General features: G+C 42.8%; 1 protein-coding gene across 6 annotated transcripts in view; it reads right to left on the bottom strand.

Annotated features, from left to right (window-relative positions):
• Nucleotides 1-14,529, bottom strand: part of Znf451 (zinc finger protein 451) — a 96,857-nt gene continuing 82,328 nt past the window's right edge. For 4 of the 6 annotated variants that reach the window (XM_023701264.1, XM_023701389.1, XM_023701347.1 and 1 more), the window contains 4 exons: nt 13,029-13,159; nt 12,059-12,245; nt 5,866-5,931; nt 1-632 (listed from right to left, as the gene is read on the bottom strand). In XM_023701264.1, the coding sequence (XP_023557032.1) occupies nt 586-632; nt 5,866-5,931; nt 12,059-12,245; nt 13,029-13,159 (431 nt within the window). In that variant the 3' untranslated portion in view covers nt 1-585. Of the gene's footprint in view, nt 633-5,865; nt 5,932-8,354; nt 8,400-12,058; nt 12,246-13,028; nt 13,160-14,529 lie in introns of those variants that run through there. The other 2 variants (XM_023701331.1, XM_023701292.1) reach the window with 2 other exon arrangements.

Raw genomic sequence — 14,529 nt, 5'->3', positions numbered from 1 at the left:
TTCTATGCATTTATTTTGACATTATTCTCTACAAAGGGGGTCATATAAGTCACATAAAAGTCTGATAAACAAGTAAAAAAGAAGAGAAGATTTCATTTTAATTATTCTGATAACACAATCTGTGTTTCTTTTAGCCACGTGCTGCTCTGGTTAAAGCAAGAGCGCAATGTGCACGGACGGCAGGGAGAGAGGCGCCCCATTCCCACTGGCTTCTTCGGGTGATCAAACACGCCAAAAGCATTAAGTACGTGAGATGTAAGTACCACATGAGACAGACTTTGTGGGAAAAATCAGTTATTTACATTTATTTTTATTTTCATTCCTACAAATATAAACTAGAACCATCTGTACAGTACAAATAAAACTGAAGACATACTACTACTTGGGAAACACAGTCGAGAGCTTTGTAAAAGCCCTCCACCTGAAGGTGTGACCCGAGTCGTGGGGACGCCGGACTCCCGCGTGCGAGACCACCCAGCTGCGCCGGCGCTCCCACGGCCTCGGCCTGCGCGCAGGTGTGCGCCACAGCACTAAGCGAAGGCCGGGCAAGGGCGGCGGCCTGGGCCTCCGAGGCTGCAGCTCCCATCACATGTCCTCCAGGCTCCTCCGAATGGCTTCTTCTAACTCCGCATCTGCACCGAGAAACAGAATGTGAAATCCCAGGGCAGAAGCGAATCAGTATTTGCTGTCAGCAGATTTTTCACTATAGTCATCTCTCTCTTTTTTTTGACACAGTCTCACAATGTAATTCAGGCTGTACTTGAACACACAGTGTCCCTCCTGCCTCAGCCTCCCTTGTGCTAGATTATAGGAGTGTATGTTCTCTTTTCAAGAAGGAAAGGAAAGAAAAGTTGCTCCAGAGATGGGGCCGGGGGTGTAACTCGGCAGCATGACACCTGCCTGGACAGTGCAAAGTCCTGTGTTCAATTCCCAGTTTCCAAGAAAAAGAAGCTTCTCCATAGCAAAGTGTGTACATTCTGAAATACAAGCCTCTGCATAGGATCAGGCTGAACCTGATATAAATGAAGTTAATATAAGGAACTGGAAGTTACTCTAAGTAGAGATAAGGAAAGTCAACAGACTTAGAGCCACTGATACATTACCACTTGTTTCAACGATGAAAAATTATCACTTTTTTAAAAAAAGATCTGAGGTCAGACAGAACAAAGGGAAGGTCAACACTAGCAAACATGAAAATCTTAAGGCTAAGAATTTAGCTTTTAAAATTTGCCAACTGTACCTCAATAAAGCTGGGGGAATTAGCATGAAGCTCTCTGGCATCTAAGGCAGAGAAAAATCCACAGCCCTATGTCTGAGAGCAGGTGACGCACGCCCACAGAGAACTCATCTCCAGAACACCCGCCCAAGGCCCAGCACAGCCAGGAGCCAGCCAGGAGCCAGGCAGCGGCGGCACGGAAGGCGGTCCCAGGCGCCCAGGCTTTTCTCCACCGCCCTTCCCAGAGCGGTGCTCCCTGGCGCGCGGGCGCCCACTTCCGGCCGTGCTCCCCCGCCCCCAGCCCCCAGCTGCGGGCGACGTTCGGTACCTGGTCTGCATCCAAACTGCACAACAGGACCGGACGCACTGTGTGGTAGCTACAGCCCGCGGGGGTTCTGTCCTCTGAATTCAAAGCGGGGGAGACTGAGCAAAGAAAATCCTGACCCACTCGGCAAGAGATCAGGGCGCATGACCAAGGGAGCAGGAGCTGTGGAAACTGTCACATCTGGTGGCACAGGCCTGCAGCCTGCACTCAGCGGACCTGGGGCACAGCGGAGGCACTGGGGGGGGGGGGCGCACCACGACACAGCAGGGAAGGATCCTTGTAATAAGTGGTGGGGGATCAACTGGCAGCTAAAGAGTAAAGAAAAACTGTCCCTTTCTCAAGGAATATAAAAAATACTTTCTGGTAGTCTATACACTTGATCGTGACAGCAAAACGAAGGCTCCGAGTCTTCATGATCATCGCGCAGGGGAAAACAGGCGGGACAGACACAACAGGAGTCAAACAGTGGAAATGAGGGCCGGCCTGACAGCTCAGCGGGGGCCGGGGAGCTGGCTCAGTAGAATAAGTGCTTGCCTGGCAAGCTCAAGGGCCTCAGGTCAATCCCTGGTTCCGCCAAAAAACAAAACAACAAAGAGCTCAGTAGGCGAAAGCACCTGCAAGCAGGCACAAGGGCTGGGGGCTCGATCCTCGGGCCAGCCATGCCAGCCCCTCCCCCCCGGGGGACACAATGAGATGGCAATTGAGACTGGGCGTGGTGGCATAATCCCAGCTCTTGGGAGGCTGTAAACAGATGGATCACTACAAGTCCGATCTAGTAGTGAGACCCTCAACATTCTGTAGACCCTTCCCTAAAAAATACAAAAGACCCCAAAAAACCTGAAATGACTGCTGACCTGGGCTTAAACGGAAGATACCACAGCTTGGGGGGTAGGAGTAACTTCTAACCTAAGAAGTTCACCAACCCCAGGAGTTAGGGCCAGTCTGTGAAACTGCAAGATCCTGACTCCAAAGAAAGCATTATTCGATGACCAAAAAGGCAAATGATTGGGGGAGAAAAACTGTAATACAAGGAACCTAGGTCCAGAAACATCGAGGATTTTCAACCCAGAAAAATCTATATGGTAATCCACCAGAAAAATGTCAAGATATTTAAAAATGGTCCACCAAGGATGAGTACTAGATGGCCAATAAGCACTGCTCCCCAAGGCTGCGTACAGCACGAGGCTCAGGGTCAGTCCCTGGCACACAGACAGCAGCAGCCATGAACAACAACTAACATAAGCCACAGCAACGCTGAACACCCTCATCACAGACTCAGCTGACTAGCCCACCGCATGGCTCTCGAGGTTACGGGTCAGGAGGAGCTCGTCAGAACCACTTTCCGGCGCAGTTTACACGAGCAGCCTTCTTGCAGGCATGCAGGCCCCCTAATATGGACATGAGGGTACCAAGAGACACGAGCACACGTCTTAGTTCTCTTCTGTGACCCCCTTCCCCTCCCTCCACCTGTTGTTCTGCTTCCTGCCCCCCAAAGATCCAGCTCTCTGTTTGCTATGATCAGTTTTTATTGTCTTTAACTTACATACACTCTGGGTTTCTCGTATTAGACCTACTTAAACTTATGTAAATCAACTAAAGAAACTGAAGTGCTGCTTCAGTTTTAACTTCCATCGTCAAAGCAAGGAATCAGGGCAGCCAGAGAAGTTTCTCCTAAGCCTACAAATCCTTGGTTGAATCATCTGACTCTAGCAGAAACAACTTTGTAATACATTATATATTATTAGGAATGGACACATTTCCTTAAACACAAAAATCTCCAAATGATATTAAATAGTTTGCTTTTAAAGAGTAACCGAAATTGTAAAATTAACACTCTAGTTTCTCAGACCCTTTCTTTCTCTTTTAAACTGGCCACAATAAAGCTGTGCGTGGTAGCACAAGTCTGTATGTAATCCCAGCACAGGAGAAACTGAGGCAAGATGGTTGCCACGGGCCTGAGGCCAACCTGGGCTGCATAGTGAGACCCTAATTCAAAAACAAAAACAAAAACAAAAACAAAAACAAAAACAGAGTTGGCTGCAACACAAAGTAGTATTAATAAGACAGGTGCTACTAACAGAAGGAATTTAGCATGGGCGGCAACCACTCACGTGGCTTTCCAGGGCTTTGAGTAGAATGAAGATGTGAATAATGATCGGAATCACACAAACAGTTGCAATGAACAATATACACCCTGTTTAAAATTTGATGTTGGTCATGTAGGTTCACTACTACTTCTACTTTTAAATAGAAGTAAACTGAAGCACAATGAAGTTAAGCAGCACATGACACATTCAACAATCAAGAACAATAAAATCTGGGGAAGAGGTTGGAAGAATCTAACATTAGAGGCATTATATATGCTGTATTTGAATATCTAGTTCTCAACAACAAAAAACAAAAATAGTGTAAATAAACAAGAAAATATAAAGTGAGATGACTTGTCCAATATTATACAACTTATAAAAAGCAGAGCCAAGTTTTAACTTAGGCAGTCTAAACCCAATGTCACTTCTTATCACATTATGTGGCTTTTGTATCCTGTTTAGTCTACAAAATAAATCTTACATACAAGATTCCTATAATTGGGATTGGCCCGCATGGTCAGAATCTGCTATCGGTTTATGGGGGACAATGAAGGCTATACAAATCTGGAGCAGGAAGTTAGCAATAGCCACAAACAAGAGCCTGCTTTTGCCATCATCTGCCAACTTGGAAGGGAGGAAAGTAGAAACTAGAGACAACACTCAAGTATTTTTAAACTTTGTTATCCCAGACTGGACAGTAGAATTATTTTATTTTATGGTAAAATCAATGCTTTGTCAACAAAACAAGTCAGCTTATCTAGTTATAGTGACATGGGCCCTTGAGGCTCATAGTTTAAGTCTGCTATAAGATTATTTATTTAATAATAAGCTTCACTCAGTGCCAACTGGTATACTGGGTGCTACTGAAGAAAAAATAAAATGATCTTAATTACTCAATGAAGTTAGTTGAGATAGAAAAATATTTTAAATCCACGTAGGGTGATACAATGGCAGTCTAGTTGAAGCAACAATTAGTATTCTATCTAAAAGGAGAGAACTAAAAAGCATCAGTCATACAAAACTGCCTACAAAAATGGTAATTTTATGTGGTCCACCAGAAGAGATGACATTTGAGGAAAACAAGGCATTAGGAGAAACTACAGAGGGCCTGCTGGTTAGCTCAGTTGTTTAAGTACCTGCTGGGGCAAATCCAGTCAGGCGCAGGGGAACACAGTTCGATCCCCAGCTCCACATGCCTTACCAGACCCGCCCTTAAGGCAGCCTAAGCCAGCCTAAGCCAGCCAAAAAAAAAAAAAAAAAAAAAAGAGAGAGAGAGAAGAAACTACACAGATCATACTCCTTAACTTGTGCAGGACATAGCATGGTCCTCACACCACTTTATACTCCTGGATTTTCTTGCAAAAGTGAAAACTGTTTTGGAAACAAAATCAAATGATAACTTGTAAAAAGTTTAAACTATTGTTCCTTGAATCCTTTTGTACTCTTTCTAAACTACATAATTATAGAACTGTAAAATTTCAGATCTGGGGAGATAGCTCAGTAGAATAAGCGCTTGCCTGGCAAGTGCACAGTCCTGAGTGCAATCCCTGGTACCGCAAAGAAAGAAAAGGAAGGAAGAAAGGGAAAAAAAAAAAAAAAGGAAGGAAGGAAGGTAAAATTTCAGTCTCCAAACCACACAATGCACTGCACAGATGACAAAGTGGTAGAGGTTTTGGCACAGATAAACTTACATACAAAAGCTGTTAGTCCCCCAAACTGTGAAGGTTTCCAAAGTGTGGTTACTTAAAAAGCTGTAATTCTGACAAGCACTTTTCCAGAATCTGTCATGAGGTACAAATAAACACTGCGGGACGTGAACTCCTCACAGGACCTCTTCTAGTGCCTTGACATAAGACAGAGCTGGCAACTGTTGTCCGATGCATTAAGTGGTTTCAGGCACTGCGTTAGACCTTGAAAGACCACATTTGAAAAACAAGCGGGGGCCAACTAACTGCTTCAGTTAGGCTGTAGATTTTCTCCCAATTTTGCTTAACAAAGTAATTTTGGCTAAGAGAAAGATGAGGATTTCCTAGCTCAACAGAAGGACAAATCGTTTCAATGTCAGACTCAAATGCCCAAAGCCCTACCAGCACAACGTTCTCCCACACTTGGCCAAGTTAACTATATTTTAAGAGACAGAGAAGGGCATGAAAACCAAATTAACGGGCAATTCTGTGCGAGGTGAGGGTGAAGGGGTGGGTGAGAGAGAGAAGAAAGGGTTCACTCTACTAGGTTACCTTCTGTGGATCTGAATTCTTCTACAGAAGAACTTTTCACACCCATGTTATCATCACTGTCACATTCTGTAAGAAACAATTGATAAGTGCAAATGCATTTCTGAACAAGTCCTTGCACTACAAGTTACATATTCTCAAACAGCGTAATTTTCAGTGACTTCCCTTACACCCAAGCCGACTCATTTGTTAGTATTGTTCCACTTATCCAGATTTTTTTTTTTTTTTTGGCAGAACGGGGGCTTGAACTCAGGCCCTACTGAGCCATCTCCCCAGCATTGCTAGCCAAATATTAACAATGTTAAGTTAAAGTCTTCTGCAGTTTGATTTTACTTTTATTGTCTGAGACAAGGTTTTACTATGCAATTCAGGCTGGCCTCAAACTCGTAGCAATCTTCTTTCCTGCCTCAGCTTCCCGAGTGCTGGAATTATAGGTGTGCATTCCCATGTCTGGCTGCAGTTTTAAAATCATATGCATTCATCTCTGCAGAGATAATACTGTAAGGTTTTTTTTTTTTTTAGGGAAGGCTCTCCTTTCTAGATTGGACTCATAGTGATCTGCCTGTCTATAGCCGCCCAAAAGCTGGGATTACATGCACACACCACCATACCCAGTCTACCATTAAGTTTTAACTAATAGTTTTAATGGCATAAACTCACTTACCTGCTAAATTATGAGACCCTTGATGTAAGTGACCAAGGGTTACAAAAATGACATAAAATCTGAATCATGGCTAGGGTCTACAGGGTTTCACTACACAAATCGGACTCATAGTGATTCTCCTGTTTTCAGCTTCCCAAGCACTGGGATTACAGGCATGTGCCAGTACGCCCAGTCTCATTCGCCATCTCAGCATGCCCTGAGGGTGGGGCCATGATACTACCACCTCCATCATCTATACATGGTATGCCAGAAATTGAACCCTGGTCTCTGTGTCTGCCTAGGGGCCGGGGAGATGGCTCAGTGGAATAAGCGCTTCCCTGGCAAATGCAAGGTCATGAGTTCAATCCCCGGTTCCACAAAAAAAAAAAAAAAAAAAAAAAAAATCTGTGTCTGCCTAACCATGTGATTTAGTCCACTGAGCTATCTGGCCAGCCTTGTCATGGCTAAGTATTTTTAACTACAAATTTTGTGTATATATACCAACTTGTATCAATATATCACTATATATACATACACATATATATGTACAGGTATGTGTAAGTTAGATATCTACATGATACATGTCATAGTGACTGAACTCTGAGCTAAGTAACTAACAAAGCATATATTAAAAAAGAAGTAGGAGCTGGGGACATAGCTAGGTTAAAAGTTCTTGGCTAACATGAGTAATATCCTGGACTCTACTGTCTATAAATAAAAATTAATTTCCTTTATGTCACCATATTCCTTCTTTGCTGAAACATGCTAGTGTAAGTCATCTTTTGTCATTCAAGCCCATTCCTTCAAATATTTCAAGCTATGTTTTAGAGAAAGAAAACATTTCACTAACAGTCTGAAAAACTAAAGTAACTCTTTCAACATTATGAACAAAGACAAAATTACTTCAGTTTGAGTTACTACAGTTGAAAGTCAAGACAGGCAAGGGCAGATGTCCTGACTGACCCAAACACAGCCCTAGTGTACACAAGGCCTGGGGCAAACTGTAGGTCTGGACCACAAGGGCTAGCTTCACTCTGAGCTGCCAGCTTCACAGAAGGCTTCCTTCGCCTCAGTCAACCCCATCTCCATTAATGTCATTTCCTAGTTTAGCACTTGAACTATCAGATGGCTGCCTCCTAACAACTACCATCTCATTAACAAGTCAAGAGCACAATAGGCAGATGGGCTTTGGGCTTTTAGAATTAAATTGAAGGGCTACTATGGCTGGCACTCAGTGGAGAACTCGCCCAGTGTCCACACCCCAACATCAGAAACAAGTGCTAGAAGTAAACTCAACAGTGATTTTATACATCTGTTCCATGATACTACCTCCACCATCTATACATCACTGAGAACTCTTATATTCAGTTTTTTAAATGAACTTAAAAACTTGTGTAACTGCTAAACAAGATGTAAACCACATTTAAGGTGTCCAACTCATTTATCCAAGGTGAGGCCACATCAAACGGACGTAAGGCTTAGAGACCTATGAACAGATCATCTGAGCAGGACGTTCACAGTAGGAAAAAGATCTACTAGCAAAACCTATGATCTACTAGTAAAATCTTTTTCACTATATCTCACCCTGCAGGGAGCAGACCTTGGTCAAACACTGCCTGTATGAACTTCGGGATATTCTGGAACATACCTCAGGTGGAGGAAGGGAGGTGGAGACAAATGCTTTAGAACTGCATGCTGTACTGGAATAGATCCTCACTGGAGTTCTTGTGTCACCACACAAGCAGCCTCTCAAGGCAGAAACAATGTACTGGCTTAATTATGAGCTAAGGGTCCCAGGGCACGTATAGGGCCCGTCACCTCCCTTATCCATCTGGCATACAATGCTTACCCTGTAAATCTTGTAAACATTGTTTTATCTTCCAACATCAGTCTTCTTGAATATCGGAAAAAGAAAACTTGTTTTTAATCTTTATGTAAAAGCTATAATGTTGTTAAAATTACAGCAGAATATCTTTCTTTTTTCTTAAAATAATTCACACTACTTGGTTACCTCTACATTGGATAGCCATCTCTGAAACACGAATTAGAATGAACATGCTTATGAAAAAGTCTATTGGTGCCTCTAATTAGGATCACAGAAATAATCCCTCAATCTTTTAAGTTTTAAGAAACTTAGAATGTTGGGGCTGGTGAGATGGCTCAGTGGTCTAAAGCACCTACTTAGAACAAACTAAGCCAAGCAAAGCACAGGGACCGTGGTTCAATCCCCCAGCACCACATGCCAGCCAGCCCCGCCCTCTGGTGGGCTGAGCTGGCCACACACACACAAAATAAATAAATAAATAAATAAATAAATAAATAAATAAATAAGAAACTTAGAATGTTATGTACATAGTACCATATGCTCACTGACTCTCATGACACTAAGGTACTTTTTGGTTATACAGGAATTTTTGTTCTCAGAAAAAGCCACTTTCTAGTCTTGATAAGTTTCTCAAAAGTTAGAGGAGGAAAAATAAGAGTTGTAGAAGTAGCAGAGTACAAAGGCCTTGTTTCTGTGAAGAGAAAGCTTTTGTTGCATTGCTCCAAAAGGTCTCAAATTCACAATGCCATAGGAGCAGTATGGCTGGTATGGCTGTCAAAGCCGAGGACACACCACCAGTCTAACAGCCAGGCGTGGTGGTGCACACCGCAATCCCAGCACTTGGGAGGCTGAAACAGGAGGATCACTACGAGTCCACGCTGCGTAGTGAAACCCCATACAAAACACGTAAAATTTTAAAAAATATGTATGAGACTGAGTTACTATTAGTGTACATGAAATTGAAAGACTTTGAGTCCTAATATATATATATAAAATATTGTTTCTTAATAGAAATTATTATTCTACTATTTACAAAATCATTTATTAGGAAAGGGTGTGGGATAAAATTTTACCCAGAAAATGATTTTTCTTTTATGATAAAATTCACTAGCAGTCAATTTGGTGGATTTTAGTCTTCCATAAAGAAAAAACATTGTCTTAACTCAGACAACTAAACCTGAGTCCATGATGAAGCCTGTCTTGAATTTTAGTGACAAAAGCATTATGTAACTTCCCAAACGCCAACCTAGGGAAGACCTACTCATATGAAGACACTACATTCACTTGAGCACTTATTTTCATTTCTTTAAAAATGGACCGTCTAAGAATCCTATGTTCTGTTTATGGTTAATTTGGTACAAATATATTAGTAATTGATATTTAAATTACTAATCCTATGTTCTATTTAGGGTATATATAGTAAAAAATAATATACTAAAAATATATTGCTTCTTGCGCACCTAAGTGCATTCATTATACACTGTGCTGAGCTCTTTACCTACAACCTAACAGATAAGGCCAAGGAAAAAGAAACATTAAGTGAAAAAAAATTAAGGGGTCCAAAAATTCCAGAGCTAGGACCCATCTGTTAGTATTCAAAGCTCATGCCCTTCTTTATGTACCGCGTGATCTCTGCACTTCACAGAAATGATTCCAGGGGCTGGTGAGATAGCTCAGTGGTCTAAAGCACCTACTTAGAACAAACTAAGCCAAGCAAAGCACAGGGACCGCGGTTCAATCCCCCAGCACCACATGCCAGCCAGCTTCGCCCCCTGGTGGGCTGAGCTGGCCACACACACACACACACACACACACACACACATATAAATAAAAAGGAATTAAAATGTTTGTGTACTACTTATCATAATGTAATCATGCACTACAAACACGTACTAATAAAAAAAAATAAAAAAATAAAAAAAGAAATGATTCCAAAATAAAGGACACAACTGTGCCTCTGAAGAGCAACAAGGCTGGAGTACTGACCGAGTGACAGCGGGAAGGAGTACCCGACCATGGCGGCATTCGAGCGGCTGAAGCAGCAGCTATCCGTGATCCAACCTCATCTCCAGCCCTAACACACGCACACGGACCTATTCACATGTGGCTCCCACTCCAAAGAAATGCAGACAGGCAAACCCACAGCAGGTTCAACATGAAAACCACAAAAGAAGAGTTCCCTAAAACAGCAGCACAAGGAAAAGATCGGTGGTCTACTGTGAAGGTAGAAACTTATCCTGCAGGGCCAGGCATAGTGGCACAGCGGGCTGAGGCAGGAAGGTTACAAGGCCCAGGCTAGCCTGGACAACACAGTGCCTTCAGGGCCAGCCGGACCTACACAGTGAGATTCTGTCTTCAAAAAAAAAAAATTAAAATTAAAAAATATATATATAATTAAGTAATTTTCTAGGATATCAAGTAGGTGTTGAACATAAGGGAAAAGATGACAGAAGGATGGAAGAAAAAGGCTTTGCTGTTTCGTTTTGAAGGAAAGCAAAGATAGGAAAAGCAACCGGACAAAAATAGTACAGGAGAAAATATTCAGTAGTAAAGCCTAATATACATATATGCAAAAGTTCATTTCCTTTATCAACTGCATTCTTTACTGTCTTTAAAACAGTATACTTAGTGGCTGGGGAGATAGCTCAGTGGACTAAGCACTTCCCTGGCAAGTTCAAGGGTCTGAGTTCAATCCCTGATTCCACAAAAGAAAATACAACAACAGTACACTTGGGCTAAGTACATTTCTGATTTCTAATTTTGAAGAAGTCTACTGATTCACTCTAACTGGTGATTAGGGCAAGATTCTTCATAATGGGCTTCAGTCAAAATATGGTTCTAAATTTATTAAAAGAAAAATAACTGAGAGACCAGCACAGCTAACTTAAAAGGCACAACAGAAACACCAAAAGGCAGTCACTTTTTCACTAACATCTTCAAATCCTACTTAAGGATTCAAATTACAGTATTTCATAACTCCCTGGGGGCCGGGGAGATGGCTCAATAGAATAAGCACCTCTCTGGCAAGTGCAAGGCCCTGAGTTCAATCTCTGGCACAGCCAAAAAAACCAAACCTCTTTGACTTGTTTTTTCTACCCGTATCTATTTCACAAGCTACAAAAGAGCAAAAAGCAAAACTTGTGAGCCACTAGCACTGTACCCTGTCCTCCTCCAGACAGCGGCAATGGACATGCAAACCACAGGTGTGTCCAGGCGCACCAGCCAGCAAGGGGAGGGGAGCACCGTCCTCCCAAGATCTGGTCTGTGTTCACAGTGTCACTATCGGCCTGGGACATGGGCTTTTTCATTCTTTTCTTGGTATTACTACTGTAGTGATCACTTTCTGTTTTTCACATAAAAGTAATGTGCTTTCTAAAAACAAGATAAATTTAAAACCTCAGAAATGAAGATCTCAAATCTGAGTTTTTAGAATTACAACACATGAACCCCAGTTCAAGCCTGGCCTCGCAGTGCTCTGGGAAGCTGCAGCGGATCTGCAAGTTCACTGAAGATTTTTATCTACTAGATAAAAAAAGCCCCAGGTGATGGTGCATTGTACTTCTGAAACACTAAAGAATGAAAGTGAGGAAAGAAAGGTAAGTAGGACAAAGTGCGAGAGCAAGGTCCAGCGAGCAGGCAGCAATGCACAGTGGACAGCAGTTTATTGGTCTCTCAGGAGTGGAGTCTCCTCCGCTTGGGCAGTTGGCTCAGGGACTGCGACTGCGTACCTTTGGTGGTATCGGATATGCTATTTAACAAGGCACACATCATATCGCCCTCTAAATGGTGAGGGTTTAGTATATGAGCTGGCCGCTGGGTCTTCTTAAATTGATTCTCTAGCTCCAGAAAACCTTGATCTCCTGAGAGGATGGTGAAAGGAATCTGCTTGGGTAGTTGTTCATCTAGACGACCAGCCTAAATTGGAACAAATGGCACAGGACGATAAAAATCAGCATGAGTTTCAAATCAAGTTCTATTTATTCCCAAATGAATACATATCTAAGAAGCTGTATAAGGCTGCTTCCCTGCCCCCACCTTCCTGAGTGAAATCTGCCACACTGAAACAAACGTGCCATCAAGTATAAGCTATTTTAATATACCACTTATGAAAAAGGAAAACTAAAATGGGTCCTTCTGAAGCCCCCACATAAAGCAGGAATGCCAAGGACCACATGCTGCATGTGAAGAACCACCACCGAGAAAAGCTAAGCAGGGCCACGCGCACGACTCAATTCTGGCCCCACAGAGGGGAAAGCGAACCTCTTGTGGTGTAAGCCAGAACCAGCAATCACCACATCTGCAGAGTACGCTCCTACGGCAGGGTGACACAAGAGCCTGCAAGCAGAGAATGTAATGTCATGTGGGTCCTGGGCCAGTAATTTCTCCAGGTGACTGACAAGGCAGGTATAAATACAAATTCTACCTGCCAAAAGTGACTATTAAGGTATCACACAATTTCAGATGTTGAAATAGGAAAAAAATCTTAGAACAGATTATTTTTATCTCTGTATAGTACTCGTACAGTGCAAGCATAGTGTCATCTCATGGTAATTTATCCTGTACACAATTAAGGGTCTGCTGGGCCCTGCCCTGGTAGCAGTGACAAAAATGTGATACAGATGGGTCCATACAAAGGCACACTCACGCAGTTCCCAAGCAGATCCTAGAGTCCCAGACTTTGAATGAAAAATAACTCACATGCATACATATGGCAAAATCAGCAGCATCTTTTCTTCTACTACATCGAGGATGAAGGAAGAAGCACCCAATCCTGTTCAGGTAATTATAGATCTTGCAGTTGAGTGGAGGCTTCCAGTTGGTGTTCCCTCCTGTTATTTTAGAAATAAACAGGTTTAAGTGAACATCAAACAGGAGAAGACTGAACAATATTACAAGAAACATGACCTAGGAAACGCTCTTCCTGGAAGGAAAGCACCAACTAGATTAGAATGTGGGTGTGTATAGGCACTGCCAGCCTGCTGTTCTACAGGCCTGGGAAGGAAGACCAACTTTCCTCATTCTACTTAATTATCTGAAAACTCACAGGAATGTGGTGCAGAATCAAAAGTAATGTGTGTAAAAGCCTTTTCAATGGTGTTATTCTGTATGAATGCAAACACCAGTGGCTTTGTACAAATGTGCCAAGCATGGGCAATGGGCAGGATGGACAGCTAGAATTCCTAGCCAGGCACAGTGGCGCACACCTGTAACTTAGCACAAGGGGACTGAGGCATGAGGACTGCCCCATGTCTGAGACCAGCTTAGGCTCCATACTGAGTTCAAGCCAAGGTCCTTGAGCTACACAGTGAGACTCTGTCTCAAAAAACCCCAGAAACTGCTAATGAACAATCAGAGCTGGACTTAAAAAAACATTATATTGGCCAATTTATTCACGTCAATATGTTTTCAACTCTAATCCCAATCTTGATCTTTACACAGTTTTTGTAAACAGGAACTATACCAGTTTCTCACTGTAGTATCTGTAAATCCAAGAATCCACTCCCCTGGATCCAGTCAATACTTTGCTGAGGGATTCAGCTGAGGTCGCACATGGAAGAGCAGCAAGGATGAAATACAGAGGCAGGTGAGGCTGAGGAGAGCGACACCAGTCTGTACTCAGGAAACCGAAGTCCAAACGCTAACTCTGGCTTTTTCGTTATTTTTAGAGAATACTTTATTAGTTTCTGTAATCAAACCCATGAAGACAAAACCTTTTACATATTTAATACAGTGCATTACCCCTGTACAAGTGGAAAAAAATGAGTTTTAACATTTCTAGACCAATATGGCTGTTAATTTCTGTACAATGCCAACTCAATATGGTAAACGGGGATAACTTTTTCCGAAGTTGACAGCACAGCCAGTTTCCAAAAATTCAAATCATACACACACACACCCACCCCCCAATAGTGGTATGTTCTGCATCAATAGCAGCAACAGCAGCAACAGCTTTTCCAGGTTTGTAGGCTTCCAGGTGAAGAACTGCAGGTAACTGGTGCTGGATAGAGGAGACTGACTTTTCCTATGGCAGCTTGCTACTTTTGTAGCATGGTGATGGGCTGAACAAAACCCAAGCACAGTAGCGACTGCCCCCTGCCTCCCGGAGGAGCAAGCAGATGACAGATCACTGGTGTCTGCGTCCTTGCACACACCAGACGGGCGATGTGTGCCTGCTACCGCCCTTCCCAGTGATGCAGCA

Source organism: Octodon degus, unplaced genomic scaffold, assembly GCF_000260255.1.
Source record: "Octodon degus isolate 3935 unplaced genomic scaffold, OctDeg1.0 scaffold00001, whole genome shotgun sequence".
NCBI classification, from domain to species: domain Eukaryota; kingdom Metazoa; phylum Chordata; class Mammalia; order Rodentia; family Octodontidae; genus Octodon; species Octodon degus.
This window is presented reverse-complemented; position numbering and strand designations above follow the sequence as displayed.